This window comes from Indicator indicator, chromosome 14 (assembly GCF_027791375.1).
Source record: "Indicator indicator isolate 239-I01 chromosome 14, UM_Iind_1.1, whole genome shotgun sequence".
In the NCBI taxonomy this organism is placed as follows: Eukaryota; Metazoa; Chordata; class Aves; order Piciformes; family Indicatoridae; genus Indicator; species Indicator indicator.
In genome coordinates, this window is record NC_072023.1 from 8,800,663 (window position 1) to 8,817,910 (window position 17,248).

At 52.6% G+C, this 17,248-nt stretch overlaps 2 protein-coding genes across 2 annotated transcripts; both read right to left on the reverse strand.

Annotated features, from left to right (window-relative positions):
- Nucleotides 1-1,023: 1,023 nt before the first annotated feature.
- On the reverse strand, nt 1,024-7,009 carry GCAT (glycine C-acetyltransferase). Its single transcript, XM_054386393.1, has 9 exons — nt 6,808-7,009; nt 6,314-6,444; nt 5,622-5,723; nt 4,955-5,101; nt 4,497-4,651; nt 2,933-3,015; nt 2,413-2,584; nt 1,893-2,014; nt 1,024-1,351 (listed from the first exon to the last, which is right to left on the reverse strand). Exons 1-9 carry the CDS (start codon nt 7,007-7,009, stop codon nt 1,200-1,202), a joined length of 1,266 nt encoding a protein of 421 aa, XP_054242368.1. The 3' UTR covers nt 1,024-1,199.
- A 2,337-nt stretch (nt 7,010-9,346) lies between these two features.
- LOC128971322 (histone H5) lies at nt 9,347-10,242 on the reverse strand. The gene has a single exon (XM_054386830.1). It carries the CDS (start codon nt 10,121-10,123, stop codon nt 9,542-9,544), a length of 582 nt encoding a protein of 193 aa, XP_054242805.1. The 5' UTR covers nt 10,124-10,242; the 3' UTR covers nt 9,347-9,541.
- Nucleotides 10,243-17,248: the final 7,006 nt, after the last annotated feature.

Consider the following 17,248-nt stretch of genomic DNA (forward strand, 5'->3'; position numbering starts at 1 on the left):
CAGTTATACCACCATCTGCTCTAACAAGGCCTGGATGCAGCCTTGTTTCTCTCCTGTCCTCTTCATCCCATAAAGCCCTGCGACTCTTGGATTAATTTCTGTATTGCTCTGATGTCGTTCTGTTCAGGTCAGATGCTATTGCACTGTAACTTGCCCCCTGACTGCCTACCAAGGGGTACCATTTTTGGAGCAGGCCTTTGCAGAGAAGACCCACTGCTCTGGTACCCAAGCAGATCACACACTCCTTTTGGCTGGAGTCTGTCCCCAGCTGCAGGCAGGTACTCGGTTCAGCATGTGGGCAGCTGACAGGAGACACTTGATTTCTCATTTGGAGCAAAAACGATGCAAACAAAGCAATCCTGCGAGCTGCCCAGGACCCACTTGTTCCTGGTTGAGTGCTAAATTGCTCCCCAGCATGGCTTGCAGGAACAAATCGAGAGATCCCAGCCTGCTGAGTGTTCTCTGCTGTGCAAAAATTGCAGCTGATGGGAGGAAAATTACAGGTTTCAGTCACCTGCTCTGCCCTAGCCTCAACCCCAGGCAGACTCAGGTCCTCTTGCCTTGCTGCTGGCCTCTACCACCTTGACTTGCCTGCTGCCCAGCATCCTCTATGGGGAGAGATGCAGCTCCCAGGGCAGGTTTGAGAGTGTTGTAGCGATGGGCAAAGCCTTAGAGCTGCTTAGGACAAAGCAAACCTCACACCAATCACCAGAGAGTGGGAGAGGGAGAAAGTAGGACCAGAGCTTCAGCCAGCCCATGCCCTCTTTTCCCAAAGTCCCTGCTTGGGTGGAGAACTACAGCAGGCAGATCTGCCAGGGTGATGCTGCTGGACCTGCAGGAGAGGTGGGGAAGGCAGGTGACCTCAGACATATCAGCAACCATCAGCAAGACAGAGCAGCAGCTACAGCACTTCAGCATGTGGACTGAGGCTTCAGGGAAGACATAGCAAGAGAGGATGGGGATGGGCTGCAGCTCCTGCATGAGAAAACACAGCCAGACAAACATCGTCTGTACTGCAGAACACCTTTAATTACACAAGAGCTGGTTGCCAGTGCTGCTGCCAGCATGATGCAATGGCCACAGCCTTCTGCAAGCTGTGATGCCTTGAGGACCGTTCCTTCCTTCAGTAGCATGCTGCTCAATCCTTTTCCACTGGCACAGGCACTTGGATGGCACAGGAGGAGGCATTTGCTGGCCCCTCAAGGCAGGGCTCCATGTTTCCGTCCCACCTCGGTGAAGGCATCCACGCAGCGATCGATGTCCTCATCACTGTGCACAGCTGAGATCTGGACCCGGATGCGAGCCTTGCCCTTGGGCACCACGGGGTAGCTGAAGCCAATCACATAGATGCCTGGGGAGGAAATGCACCAAGAGTCAGCTGGCTGAGGTGGTAGTGGGTGATAAAAAGGCTTTTGGATTCTCCCTCCCCTCTCAATAATTATTCCAGGCTTCGGAGTTTTCAAGTGGCACCTGCTCCCAAGCATGGAAATAAGGGTTAGGGCCAGTGATGGGGACAGAATCCAGTATGGCAGGACAGTCACTCTCATGAAGTCCAACTGAAGGAGCTGGGGTTGTTTAGTTTGGAAAAGAGGAGGCTGAGGGGAGACCTCATTGCTCTCTACAACTACCTGAAAGGATGTTGTAGAGAGGCCGGTGGTGGTCTCTTCTCACAGGTAATTAGTGATAGAACAAGAGGGAATGGCCTCAAGCTATGACTGGGTAGGTTTAGACTGGACATTAAGAAAAAATTTTCACAGGAAGAGTGGTCAGGCACTGGAATGTGCTGCCCAGGGAGGTGGTTGAATCACTAACCCTGCCCAGGGAGGTGGTTTGGATGTGGTGCTTGGGGATATGGTTTAGGGGAAAAACTTGCAGATCCCGCCCTGCTTCACCTCTGTTCAGCATGTCCTCAGCCATCACTGCAGCCAGACGAGCATCCCCAAGCATTACAGGACAGATGGGGTGGTCTTTCCCTGAGATGGTGAAGCCAGCTGCTGTCATCTTGCTTCTGAACCTGGTGAAGAGACAAGAGGATGAGTAAAAGCCTTGACAGCCCTGTCCTTGGGGACTGCTGCCTTGCTTTCCCCCGGTGCCCCTGACCACTGAGGGCTGGGTGTGGTTCTGGTCCACTTGCATGTCCTGTGCAGGAAGGAGTCTCTCTTTTTCCTGCTCCATGGGACTGCAGCTGCTTGAAGGGCAGATGTGTCTCAGCATATAGAGCATCCAGATATGACATACTGGCCTGCACCTCTGACACACACAGGCACCTCCTGTGGTTTCCCTTGAGCACCCTCCCGGCCTTGACTTGCAAACTACCTTCACAGATATCACTGGGGGGTGAACAAGTACACGTGGATAATTCATTCCTACTCAAGCTCTCCCCCTGCTCTCACCCCAATATGTCCTCCTCACCGTTGAGTCTTGGCAGCCATGGACTGTGCAATAGCATTGCTTTCCATGAGGAGGTCCAGGGCCTTGGATGCACAGCCCACCACGGCAGGGGGTAGGCTGTTGGAGAAGAGGTAGGGGCGAGAGCGCTGGCGGAGCAAGTCGATGAGGGGCTTGGGGCCAGTTGTGTACCCACCTGCAGACAGAGGAATGGACAAGGCACCTCAGGGTGACCTGTTCAGAGGGGAAGCCCCTCCATAAAACCAACTTATTACCTACAGCAGGAATTTCAGCACAAATCAGCCCTAAAAAACCCACAGCTGACGCCTTTTATCAAGAGTTTCCACCTTGACCCCAAAGGTGTAAGGATTATAGTGGAAGGAACACATGGCAAGACCTCTCTTGACCCTGCAGCAGGATCCCAAATTGAGCCTCATACCACCAGTAGAAGAGGACAAGGTGCATTTGTTGCTATATCATTAGGCAGAGCAAGGAAACATCAAAGCAATGCTGTGGAGGGCCTTGGACAGGAAAATGCCTTCACCTGCAGCTCCTCCAAGAGCTTTTCCCAGGGTGGAGTTGATGATAGTGACTTTGTCCATCACTCCCAGGAGCTCATCAGTGCCCCTGTAGAAAAAGGAATGTCACGTTATCCACTGTGCCAACACACACCTGGTGCCTCAAAGGAAACAAAGCACAACCAGCCAGGTCTCTGGAGTCCTCCCTTCTGGTAAAGGATGAACAACCCCCTGTGGTAGTTCAACCAAAGTGCTGTCCTTTCCTTCTCCTGCAGAAAGGCTAAGCTGGATTGTCTCAAGATAAGAGAAAGGGTTCTTCACCCCTTACAGAAGGCAAAGTGCTCAGACTTCCCACACAATCATTTAACAGTCCAAACAGAGCACTAGCTCTTGATGTAGGTCCTGCACCTGTCTCTGACATGCCAAGTCGTTGGCAAACACCATAGTTGCCTGGCTAGAGCAGGTGATGCCTTCTGAGGTGGGCTGTACACATCACTGATGTGCTGCCCTAAAAGCACCCTCGTCAAGGTTGATGCTAGCGGAACCAACTGACCATGATAAATGTGCCCTGCAGCTTCCTGTCCTCCAGCCCAAAAGGGCAGGATAGGGCATGGCCACCTAGCTTCCATGCTGACTTTCTTGGAACACAGTGTTGTAGACAACAGCATCAGGTTTATACTAAAGTCAGCATAACTCATTGAGTGCTCGGTGAAACTATTCTCTCTTCCTCAAGTTGTTGTGCACTTACACATCTCAGAGCAGTCAAACAATTGTTTTTGCAGCTGCTGGGACCAGAGAGCCCACTGGGACAGAGTGACAAGGTCTACTTCAACCTGCAAGATACCATGCTCCCCACAAGGGGAGACTTAGTTCACAGCCTGATGTGAACTTGCCAGCTTCCCACAAGAGATGTGTCTAGAGAGGAGAGGGCTGGAAGGGAGCTCGTCACAGAGCAACTTTTGACCTTTTCAGAGATGTCTTTCTCCTCTTGTCATCTCCTGCTCTATCCCTCCATCTGAGAAGGGACCCATTGCTTGTTCCTACAGGTATTGCTTCACGCAGGTCTTTACCTTCCAGCAAAGAGCAGCAGGAAGGACCACACAGCGAAGCACTTGGCACTCATGTGCCTCAGTAAAGCAGGCACACAAAGTGTCTGTTCTCAGCAAACACGTGCAGCAAGTGCATTGCTTGGCACTTGAAAGGTCTTCATGGAGGAAAAAGCTGCCCTGAGGGAATTACCAAACCGTGCAAGCTAACTCCACACAGTGCCCAAGAGCCAAACATTTGAAAGTGATAGCTGAGAGGAGAAAGATTTAGAAATCCAGAAGTCCAGCTGCTTGCCAGGAGAGCCATATGAGGTGGTTGCACCGCCCCTTACACACAAAGAAGTAACTGTCATGTTGGGATGGGTGAGTGCTCAAGTACTTCCCTTCAATCCCCTCAGGTGCTCCAAAAGTAGGGTGTGAAGCATTCAAGAAATGCTGGTTCCAGGAGTTCCTCCACAAAAATGTGTTGGTCATCAGCACCTTTGGCCTTGATTCAGAAGTAGTCAGGGCCATGGGGAGAAACAGGGTTGAAACAGCTGCTTACCGACCATTGGGTCCCAGGAAGCCTGTGGCATGGCATTCATCAATGAAAACCAGGGCATCATACTTCTGGGCCAGCTGGCAGATCTCCCTCAGGGGTGCAATGTCACCATCCATGGAGAAGGCACCATCGGTGGCCACCAGCCGTAGGCGATGTTTCTGTGGGAGGAAGAGCAGCATCCCCAGGGGTTAGGATGTCACCCTGAAGAGAAGGGCTGGGGAAGTAGACCAGGAAATTGTCCAGTTCCTGTAGGGAGACGGATACATCTAACCAAGATGGGTGGGCTTGCACTGCAACCAGCTGCTTCTCCACCTTGCCTATCCATGCCTACTTGTGCCTGCTGGCAAAAATGATGCCTACTGCACAGGAAAAGGAAGAGCTCACTGTTTGGGGCTGGTCATTAAGCAGGTAGCACAGCTAAGTGAGCACCCTCCTGCTGGGGTGGGAGCAGGCCCCTGTACCTGTGCATCCTGCAGCTTGGCCTCCAGGTCCTGCATGTCCATGTGTTTGTAGCGGTACTTGTTAGCCTTGCACAGACGGATCCCATCAATGATGGAGGCATGGTTAAGCTCATCTGACAGCACTGCATCCTCTGGAGTCAGCAGGGCCTGGTGGAGCCAAACAGAAAGGATCTTCCTTTGCTCCAGAGTGCTAACTCACCAAGTTCTTCCTGCACTTCTCAGTGTGGAAGACAAGGCTGCATTTGATTGCAGCTGCCATGGCACTGCCAAACTTTCAGCTTTCCTTCCCAGCCACTGTATCCCCTGATTTCCATAGGCCAGGTTAGTGCCTGTGGCATCTGAGCTCAAAACCTCCCCCTCCTTCTCTCGCAGGTTTAGGTGATTACCCCTTTTCCCCACCTACAAATGAAGAAGGTGTGCAAGACCTCCCAGGAAATAGGATCCCTCTAAAAAAATGGAGCTGGCTGGGGAAGGGGAAGGGAAGGGTTCATTAAACAGCTCTGTGTGGCACCCTCCCATCCAAGAGCACCAAGTCAGGGCTCCCCACCACCAGTCACTGACATGTTTTCTACAGCACAGAGGTAACACCATAGCTTCTGGAAATCATGGCAGGCACATCACCCTCACCTCCCTGCTCCACACACAACACAAGGAAAACCCTACAAACCTCAAAGATACCAGCATTGGCATCAAAGCAGCTGGCATAGAGAATGGCATCTTCCCGCTGGTGGAAACGTGCAATCTTCTTCTCTAGGTCCTTGTGTATGCTCTAAAGACAACAGAGGAGTGAGCGTCACTGGTGGGAAAACACAAGTTCCTGCTTGCCTGATGCTGTTAGATGCTGAGTACAAAGGGAGGAAGCAGCCAGGTTTTATCCAGAAAAGGTGTGCGTGGGAGAAGTTACTTGTGTTCAGAAATAGTCTGCGAACACAACCCTAAAATGTGGTCATGGGTTTAGACACCTAAAGCCTAGCAGGGAGGCTCCAAGCTCCCCACCCACAGGGCAGTGGCCCTGAGTTCTGTCTGTACTTCACCATCTGGGGCTCTGAAAGGGTTCCAGCAGGGATAAACAGGTGTGGGTTTGATGGAACCATTTTGTGAGGCTCACTGTAATTCTCCCCTTAAAGAAAGGGCGGGGGAGAAAAGGCATTAATTTTCTGTATTAGGAGGGGGTTTAGTTTATTTGCTCTCTGAGGCTTGTAATGGTTTAAACTGGCATACTTCCAGATCTTTGGCTAGCAGGGACTGGGGCAGGCTTTTTTTCCACCTGGCCACGTGTACCTTAGCACTGTGTGTGCCCACGAGTGCCACCACAAGGGGAATGTGAGTGAAGCCCCCTGAGAACAGCAAGCCTGGTACCTGGGTACCACAGATGAAGCGGACAGAGCTGAGCCCAGCACCGAACTTCTCAAGGGCCTCCACAGAAGCGCGGATCACTTCGGGGTGGCTGGAGAGCCCCAGGTAGTTATTAGCACAAAAGTTGAGGATCCCTGTGGGGAAAAAAAACAGAGGGAGAAAAGCATGGGAGCTCCACCATGGGGAAAGGACCAAGAGCCTGAGATAGAATGAGAGGAAATGGCCGCGAGTTGCACCAGGAGAAGCTTAGATTGGACATTAAAAGAAACTTCTTGACTGAAAGGGTTCTCAAAACACTTGCACAGGCTCTCCAGGGAGGTGGTTGAATCATCATCCTTGGAGGTTTTGAAAAGACACGGGAGATGTGGTGCTGAGGGACATGGATTAGCACCAGACTTGGTAGAGTCAGGTAATGGTTGGACTGGATGATCTTAAAGACCTTTCCCAACCAAAACGATTCTATGATTCTATAGCCCTCCCACCGCCACCGCACTTACCGGCCCCACCACCCTCCAAACGGAGGTGGGGACCTTGGCGGGAGGAGATGATCCTTTCGCTCTTCCAAGTGCCGGCACCTCGGATATCTTCTAGTTCGCTCTCCAGCCGCCGGCGGAGCTGAGCCACTGCCGAGCCCGAGGCAGCCCGGGGGCTCCCGGCCCCGCAGCCCCGCAGCAGCCTCCCCACCTCGCCACGCCACATCCCGATGCCCCGCTCCGCCCCGCCGGTGAGGGGGAGGGATCTCGGCGGCAGATGGCCATTGGCCACCGGGATCCCTCCCCCTCACCGGCGGGGCGGAGCGGGGAGGGAGCTCTGCCCTTCTTCTCCTCACCCCCCCACCCTCGCATGCGAAAACCGGCATGCTGCAGCTGGAAGGGACTCGGACACCACCTTCGCTAGGAGGTGTTCAGGTTTAGGCAGCCCTTAAAGCAGGTGATTTGGGATGATAGAGTCAGAGAATGGGTTGGGTTGGAAGGGACCTTTAAAGGTCTAGGCCAACCCCCCCTACCCTGCAGGGACATCTTCAACTAGATCAGGTTTCTCAGAGCCACATCCAATCTGATCTTGACTGTTTTCAGAGATGGAGCTTCTACTGCTTCTCTGGGCAACCAATGCCAGTGTCTCAGCACCCTCATTGTAAAAAAAATTCTTCCTCCTACCTAGTCTCAACCTCCCCTCTTTGAGTTTAAAACCATCACTCCTTGTCCTGTCACAACAGCCCCTTCTCAAAAGCATGTCCCTGTCTTTCTTATAGGCCCCCCCTTTAAGTACTGAAAGGCTGCAATAAGGTCTCCTTGGAGTCATCTCTTCTCCAGCCCAAACTCCCTCAGCCTTTTTTTTTTTTTTTTTTTTTTTACAGGAGAGGTGGTCCAGCTCTCTGATCATTATTGTGGCCCACCTCTAGACCCATTCCAATAGGTCCATGTCTTTCCTGTGCACCCTGGAGTCTGAGGGATTTCAGGGAACTCCCTCCATGTGATTTAGGAACTCGTGTACTAGGGCCTGGGGGGATTTTGGAGTAGCAGGTCATTATACACCTTGAAGGTCAACAAGGTTAGGAGCATTAGGTGACCCCCAACAAAGGGATTTGGGATCCTCCACACAGGTGATTTAGATCCTCATATCTAGATGTCCAGAACAGGGGGTAATGAACCAAGAATCTATGGGATTTGGGTGCATCCAAATGAGGTGACCAAAGATCCTTTGGTCTGAGAGGATTTACTGACAGAAGGAGATTAGGCACCTGAGCCCAAGGAATTTGAGCCCCTTTGGCCAAAGGAATTTGTGACCCACAGGCATACTGGGTTTAGACAGAGTCCAACTAGATCAGGCATCTCCACACTCCACTATAGCTGAGTGGGGAATCCTGTGGCCAGAGTGGCTTAAGATCCTCACATCCAGCAGGATTAGGCATCATGCTATTGAAAAGGATATAAGGTCTGCAGCCTAGGTGGTCTGGGAGCCTTTGATCCAAAAGATTAAGTGCCTCTGGGCCAAGGATTTCAGCACCCTGAACTACAGAATTTAGGATTCTCAATGGCTAAAGGCTCGGGAACCATCTGCCTAAGCGATTTAGGATCATCAGGACAATGGATCTGGGAGCTTCCACTTGGGAGGGAGAAGACAGTGGGCTCAGGAGATTTAGGCACAGCAAACCCGAGGGGTCTGGGCACACATGTCCCCCCTGGATTTTGGAGCTCCTGGCTCAGGTAGTTGGGGATCCTGACATCTGAGCAGTTTAGATGTCTCTAGCTAGGGCAGATTAGGCACTTCCTGCCCAAGGCTATAGATCCTGCTGAGCTGTAGGGCTGGCACAAAAGCTCCCTGCCAGCCCAGGCTGTCAGGACTGCCCAACTCTGCCTGGGGAGGGGCTCTGGCAGGGGCTAGGCAGGCCCTGGAGCCATGCCAGCCCCACCGGGCACAAAGCCAGAGCCTTAAGGTGACAGCGGGGCCATGCCCTGCAGTCCTGTCTCACACGGCCCTGGCTGCTCACACTAGCCTGCCTGTGAAACTGCCCACTGCTGTGCTCAGGCCCATCCCTTCCCAGGGAGCAAAGACACCCATGGCTGTGTTTGTTCTTTCTCCCTTTCCCACTTGTTGGAAACCTCAATGTGGACAGACCCTGGACCCACCCCCACCTCCTCCATCCTGTCCCTGGCCCAAGTGTCCCTGCAACCACCCACCTGACTGGGTGATTATCTCCAACACCAGCCAGACCTCACACCCAGCAGCCCAGCACATCTTGCCTCAGTCCCATGGATGGGAGCCAAGGTGGTGAAGAAAGGTGCAGGAAGCCCCTTTTCTCCTCCTGGGAAGGCTATGACTCTTGCAGCCATTGTTCCCATTTGTCCCCTGACACAAGCAGTGTCTTTGCCCAGCCCCAGCACACAACCCTCTGGGAGCTGGGACAGGATCAGGAACTGAAATCCTGTATGACCTCAACAGACTCACAGAGTCACTATCCCTCCCAACAAGTAGCCCAGTGTTAAGATAACAGACACACACAAGAAATTTCTGAGACATTGAAATAAAAACCCAGACGAGTAACTCTTAAAAATTGGAACTCTCCGTACCAAAGATGTTCCTTTTTTCTTTCATCAACTGCCTTGTTTTATCTATTTCCAGACAAGAATAGATCAATTCTTTATAAAATTCAATAGAAAGTGATAAAAATAAAGGCAAAGGCTATTTACAGAAACCAACAGGGAGAGTACCAAAACACCTCTAGGCTTCTCACTTCTTCTTGGGTGATTTCTGGGCACTGGACTTGGCTCTGGGTTTCGACCGCTTTGCCTTCTTGGACTTGGATGACTTCAACGACTTGGCCCTAACAGTCTTTGGCTTCTTGGCTTTCTTCGGGCTGGACCTTGACTTCTTCCTGGCTTTCCTGGCAGCAGATTTGGGCTTCTTTGCTGGAGACTTGGTTTTCCTGGGCCTAGCCGCTTTCCGGGGTGATGTGGACCTCCTGGCTGCCTTCTTTCTCTTTCTCTTGGCCGGGGACTTCTTTGCCTTGATGGCCTTGGCCAGACGGAAAGAGCCAGAGGCACCAACACCCTTGGTCTGCTTGAGGACACCGCTGGCAAGAAGGCGTCGAATGGAGAGCTTGATCTGAGCGTCAGCGTTCTGGCCCACCTTGTAGTGGCTCTTCACATACTTCTGGATGGACTGGCGTGAGGACCCTCCGCGGCTCTTCTCAGCCCGGATGGCAGCCGCGATCATATCCGAGTAGGTGGGGTGGGCTGCCGGTCGCCGTGCTGCTCTGGCCCGCTTGGGCTTGGTGGCCGAAGCCGGAGCTGGACCTGGGCTCTCCGTCATGGTCAGCGCTTCGCCCTGCGATGCCCCGCTACCCCCTGACAGTGGGGAACCAGGCCCGCCCGACGCGGGACCGCCGCCCCCGGGCGGGGAGAGGCTGGGGCAGGAGCGATGGGTGACAAGTGCAGCGCAGCCGCTGCTGCCGCTGCTGCTGCTGCTGCTGCCGCTGCCGCTGCTGCCGCCGCTGCCTCTGGGGCCGCGCCCGCCGCGGGCACCCTTTAAAGGCGCGGTGCGGACCACGGGGAGGACTGCCCCGCGCGCCACGCGCAGCCACTGTCCCCGCGTGTCCCCCACCACGCCCCGACCCGACCCGGCGGGCTGCGACGGGGCGGGACACCGGGGACGGGGAGAGACTATGGGGGACAAGGGAAAAGTATTTTGGGGGACACTGGATAGGGACAAGGAGGAACATTGGAGAGGTGACTAGAGGATAAGGAAGAGTGCTTGAAGGGACACTGGATGGGGGCAAGGAGGAAAACTGCCGGGGGGTTTTAGAGGGACAAGGAAGAATATTTGGAGGGACATTGGATAGGGATAGGGAGGAAAACTGGAGCGATCACTGAAGGACAGGGAGGAGCACTTGGAGGGGACACGGGCTGAGGAAGGACTCTGTCAGGTCAGTGAGGACAAAGAAAAGCACTTGGAGTAGACACTGGGTGAGGACACTAGGGGATGAGAAGGAGCATTTGGGGGCACCTTGGATAGGGGCAAGGAAGGACAGTGGAAGGAATAACAGCAGGAAAAGGAGGAGCACTTGGGGAGACACTGGGTGAGGAGGAGAGACATGGGGAGGGCAGAGAGGAGACAAGGAGGGGCACTTGGGGGGACACTGCAGAGATGGAGGAAATATGACAGGGACACTCAGAGCAACGTTAAGACACATGGAGGGATAATTAGGGGTGACGCTAGAGGTCAGGGAGGGACATTTGCAGGGGGATACAAGGAGCAACACAGTGAAAAACATCAGGGAACAAGGAGGGATACTAAAGGAGATACCTGGGGGGACACCAAGAGGAAAAGGGGGAGCACTGAGCTCAGACTAGGCTCAGTAGTGGTACCCCACAGCCCTCTGCCTTTGCCCCACTCCTCTGCCATCTTTGCTCCCCAACAGGAGCTTTGGGGACATCAGCTCATCCCTGACGTGTGTGCCAAGGGTCACAAATAACAGGCTGTCCCCTTTTAGGGGAGGACACACACAACTCTTTGTGATGGGACAGAGGAGAGACATTACAGTGACACTTGGTGATTCTCTCCCAGCTGGGTGAGTGTTTGGCTGTTCCTGGGAGATTAAATGTAGCTGCTATCATCAGCTTGCCCCTAGGATTCAAATGAGGTTTTCCCGCTCATTTCTTCAAAACAGGCTGGCACAGCTGCCTGGCGCCCACCAACGTGCCAGAGGTGCTCAGAGGTGAACCCTGGCATCTCCAAAGAGTGCTGCAGCAAGACATTAAAATACACAGTGAGCACCTGTTTGTAACCTGGATGTCCAGGGGCACCAAAACCACCAGCCAGGAACACACAGAAATATGTTTTATGCATAAAAAAAAAGATAAAAAAATTACAACTAAGTAGAAATATAGAAATAGAAATACTAGAAATAGAGAAATAGAAGTAATAGAAATAGAAATAATAAAAATAGAAATTAGAAAGAAAGAAATAGAAATAGAAATAGAAATAGAAATAGAAATAGAAATAGAAATAAGGATTTGATGTGCCCTTCCTGACATACACATGCTCTATGTGAGGGTGCTGTATGCCCCTGACCCAGGAGAAGGCACTTGGCCCACTGATGCTTTCCACTGGTGGGGGCATTCTCTTGTGCCTCCCTCCCTGGTGCCACTCTTTCACATGCCTCATTTCATTTGGGGACTATGAAAGCTTCACAGCACCTGCAAGGCATGGGACAGAAAGGGCTATGAGGATGATGAGGGGAATGGAATATCTCTCTTACGAGGAAAGGCTGAGAGATCTCAGGACTGTTTAGTCCTGAGAGACTGAGAAGGGATCTTATTAATGTTTACAAATATTTGAAAGGTAGGTGTCAAGAAGAAGGAGCCAATCTCTTTCCATTGGTGTCCTGTGGTAGGATGAGGGGCAACAGACAAAAACTGGAACATAGGAAGTTCCACCTCAATGTGATATAAAACTTCACAGTGAGGGTGATGGAGCACTGGAACAGGCTGCCCAGAGAAGTTGTGGAGTCTTCTCTGGAGACTTTCAGGACCTGTCTGGATGTGTTCCTGTGATCTGTCCTAGGTGATCCTGCTTTGGAAGGGGGGTTGGAGAGGGGACTGCTTCAAAGAGTCCCACACAGAGCCCCAAAGATGATTAAGAAAGTGGAACATCTTCCTTATGAGGAAAGGCTGAGGGAGCTGGGGCTCTAGCTTGGAGCACAGGAGACTGAGGGGTGAGCTCATTCGTGTTTATAAATATGTGAAGGGCAAGCGTCAGGAGGACAGAGCCAGGCTCTGCTCAGTGATGTCCAGTGATAGGACAAGGGGCAATGGGTGCAAGCTGGAGCACAGGAGGTTCTGTGTAGACATAAGGAAAAACTTTTTCACTGTGAGGGTGACAAAACACTGGAACAGAGAGGTTGTGGAGTCTTCTCTGGAAACTTTCAAAACCCATCTGGATGCATTCCTGTGTGACCTACTCTAGGTGATTCTGCTCTGATAGGGTAATTGGTCTTGCGAGGTCCCTTCCAACCCCTAACAGTCTGTGATTCTGTGTGATCTCTGGAAGTCCCTTCCAACCCCTACTATTCTATGGCTCTATGATTTTATTAAAAGGAAAGAGCTCCAGGTTGCAAAGAGGAACAGCCACATCCCACCTCCCCTGGGTTTAATTTTTGCTGTAAGACCTAATGGATACATTGCTTGCCATCCCATACAAAGTGCGCAGATGGTGAGCTCTGGTGGCCTCTGTACAACCCTTTGACCAGTTGAAGGACCTCTTATTTTTCCTAGCTGGGAACAAACTGCCATTTTTGGGTGCCTACACATAGGTGTGTGTAGATAAGGCACCATCTGCTTTACTTTGCATCCAAGTTTTTAACTGTCAGAAGTAGCTTGCCAATACACTGAGCTCTGAGGAGAGACAAGAAGGAGAGGTGTAAGCATCATCTCTGATCCCTTGGGGTTGGCACAGTGCCATGGGCTGACCACAGAGCCTCTAGCCTTAAAAACCAGGCAGCCATTATCAGGACAGCACAGTGATGGGGAGGCAAGAGGCGGGCGGGGACGGAGCGGGGTGGGGGGAGGGGGGCGAACAAGGAGAGAGGAGGGCAGATGCTTTAGCTAACTTTAGCCATCTGAAAATTAGGAGTCTAATCTCAGTCGGTCACCTGGGCAGCCCCTGCGGCTGATCAGCGCTGCTCAGCCTCCTCCGGCGGGTGCCGCTGCCGGCAGGCAAACATCCTCTCCCCCGCGCTCGGGAGTTGCAGCCCTTTCACCCAGACTGGCTACTTTTTAGCCAGTCACAACACGGGGAAGATCCCATGCCCCTAGGTGACTCGGTGAAGGGAAGGCATAGGGGTGCTCACAGTTCATCGGGCCGCTGCTGGCCTTACAATTGGGGGAGATCCCAGTCAAGGCAATCCCTGAGTACCCCAGCTGATGTTGGGAAGCACCCCTTGAACCCTGCACTGTTGTACCAATGCATCCTTAACATGAGCTGGCCAGAATCAAGAGGGGCTCCCTGGCCCCTGGCAGGATGCCACAGCTGGAGGTGGGGTGCAAATGGTGCAGGGCAATGCAAGCCTGACTGCCTGTGGGAAGTGGGGTCCAGCACTGCTGGCACTAAATTGCAAGCAGCATAAGGGGGCTCATCCAGAAAGAATGGGCCATTCCCATGGGCCACCTACACCACTGTGCCTGGCTTGGGCTCATGACTGTAGTTGAGGCCACAGGAATCTGCCACCATGCCCAAGGTGGGGTGGGTTACCCTGGAGCATCCCTTTTCATCTCGAGGAGAGCTTCCCAACCACTCCAAGCCTCCTGTGCCTCCCATTTCTGGCATTAGTCAGAGGAGGTTGGGAAATCTCGCTTCAGTGACGAACTCCAGAGGACAGAGTCTGGCAGAGGAATCCTCTCTGTAACACCATTTACCTTCTCCTCCCTCCCTACACTGCATTCAACCAGATCCCACAGGGATTTATGTGCTTCCAGCTGCAGATTTCGACTTAAATGGTCAAACTGTGGCGATTGTGGACATGCGGATCCACCAGTTAACAGCTCCTGCCTTGTAAGGGTTGAATGGTTGTGCATTGGTGTCTGAGCGCACCAGGGAGAGCTCTTATGGCAACTAATGTCAGTGACATCATCTTTTTTTACCTGGTTTCTGTTTTCAAAGGGGTTCAAAATCCCCAGCATTCACATCCAAGTGCTGCAGTGCTTTTTCAGTCTCAAAACAGGGAAATGGGCTGATTTTCCAGCTGTGCCCATCAGAGCTTCAGCCGTGAGCCCCTGGCGAGCAGTGCGGTGTGGTCAGCCCAGCATGAAGCTGTTCCACCCAGCTGCTGCTGGCAGCAGAGCAGACTGTAGTGATGAAAATAAATGGCAAAGTGGTATTACCTCTGACTGCTGGACCAAATACCACTATTTTAAAAGATTTATGAGCTGGTTTTTAGGGGCAAGATCCTTATGAGAGCTCTCATGCAACTAGGGCACCATGTGGCTGTGGGGGTTCCTAGTGCTCTAGGCTGGGATGTTTCTCGTAGCCAGGATATGACTGTAAGGGGACGGGATATGGGCATCACCTTGGGATGCCAGCCTCCCTCCAGCCATCATGCCTGTTGCCTGTGGGTATTTTGGTCACCTCTCCCCACCATTCTCCATCACCCAGCTATGCTGCATTTGGGAGATAGTGATGCCGTGACCGTATCGCCCTGCTGCAGGCAAGACAGGGCCTGCCTGATTAATGCTGCGCCGGTTTGGGAGGTGGCAGTCTCCCATTACCCTGGGATGACAGGACACCCTTACCCAGCTGGAGGCTGATCTGCAGCTGCAGAGCCTCAAGGAGGGGCAGCTGGACCGCATGTCAGACACCCACACATTTCACCCATGCTTACGTGAAATGCTTATCAGGGTCTGCAGCCCCCGGTCAGGAAGGGGAGAAAAACACCAACATGCCAACAAACCAACCCAAACAAACACAAGATACCAAAACCCTTGGAGAAGGGGCTGGTGAGCCACACACAGCAGTCGTCTGCAGTTCACCCCTCACTCCCTGTCTGCTTACCCCCAGTACCCCACTTCTGGGGGTTTTCTCCCCCAGGAGTAGATACCACCACACATTCTTGTTTCAGTGGTTTTTCTGCCTGCCCTTATTTTCTTCTTCTTTCTTGGTCCCTACAAATCCCCCATGGCAAGCCCTGAAGCCTAGAAGCAGCTGTCTTGAGCTGCTCTATTGCCTCTTGCCTTCCTTCCCACCTCAGCCCTTAGTGTGCTGAATGCTTGCCCTGTTCCCCAACTCAACAGCAACAGCCACATCCTGCAGGGAAGTGGAGGGAAAAGCCTGGAGCTTGGGCAGCAGGCGGACAGGTGGGTTTCTAGGCTGAAGGCTGAGCCCCAGTCAGAGCAAGGCTTGCCTCTGTGCATGTGCAATGGGGAGCCAGGTGCTGAGCTCAGAACTTGGCCTCTTGCACCATCCGCTGGGCTGCCCAAGGGCCTCACGTGCACGATGAAAGCCTGCGACTCAGTTTGACCTGAATTTGTGACCTAGGAAGCAGCCTGCCTGCCTCACCCAGGCAAAGCAGCCACTGCAGCTGTGCCCGTGGAGGAGTGGGTCTGCATCTGCCTGCGCTGCCCTGCCCCACAGGACATTGATACAATACAGAATCATTAAGGTTGGAAAAGACCTCTAAGATCATCAAGTCCAACCACCAACTCAATGCCTCCACTAAACCATGTCCCAAAGTGCTGTGCCTATGCATTTTCAAAACATATCCAGGGCCAGTGACTATCGTTTCTCTGAGCAGCCTATTCCAATGCCTGACCACTCTTTCAGTAAATAAATTTTTCCTAATATTCAACCTAAACCTCCCCTGGTGCAACTTGAGGCCATTTCCTTTTGTTCTCCTCTAGTTACTTGGCAGACGTGACAAACACCCACCTCACTACAACCTCCTTCTGGGTAGTTGTAGACAGTAGTAAGCCCTCCTGAGCCTCCTTTTCTCCAGGTTAAACAATCCCAGTTCCCTCAGCTGCTCCTCATGAGACCTTTTCTCCACACCCTTCACCAGCTTCACTGCCCTTCTGTGAGGTTACCACATGCTGAGCTAAGGCAGGCTGCCCTGACTCTCCTCACTGTGCCTGCCACCATGTCCTTCCACCCCACTCTCATCCCCATGTCTTGCAATACTCCAGCCATCCAGACAATGTATCTGTCACCTCCATTCAAGGTCCTCCATGAGCCTTTCACCATCCCCTCTTCAGATGGTGCCTCTAGCCTCAGCAGAAATCTGCAATTAGGGCCTTTTTCTAATTGCCAGTGGCCACTCTGCAGAGCAACAGCTCATGTTTACATTGGGAGGGGGGTGAATGAGAAGGAGTCACTCCCAGGTCCTCCATCCTGCCAAAAAAGCTTCACTCCAAATAAGAGATGAAGTGCTTGAGATCCCTCTGATCTCCCCCAGATTTAACATATACTGTTTGCCAGCAATTTGCAGTGCCATCTGCCTCCCCCAGCACTGGATTTACTAGTACAGCACAGGCTCAGCTCTTCCTCCACGGGGTCCACAAGAGATTTTTGGAGTGGTCTGCTGAAGCAGATCATTTCCCTTCTACAGCCAATAGTGGAGCAAACAGCTAGATAATAGAACTGCAGGGCTCCTCTCACTCTCTGGCCATGGGCTGGGGGTGCTCCTGCTGCTTTCCTTCCCCAGATCCAGAGGGAGAGAATGGGTGGGTTGGGATGCTCCAAAATCACATAGAAACCTGGAAAAACAACACCCCCAGTGCCACACTGGGTTAGGGCCACAGAGCAGCCATCCCCTCCAGGAATGCATTTTTCTCAGCAAAAGGGGAAGATTTTATTAAGTTAAAAGTTGAAGGGTGCAGCACAGCAGCAGCTGCCACCTTGGAGTGGGGGGTGGCTCCAGCAGGTGCAGTAGCAGCCTCACAGCTCCTT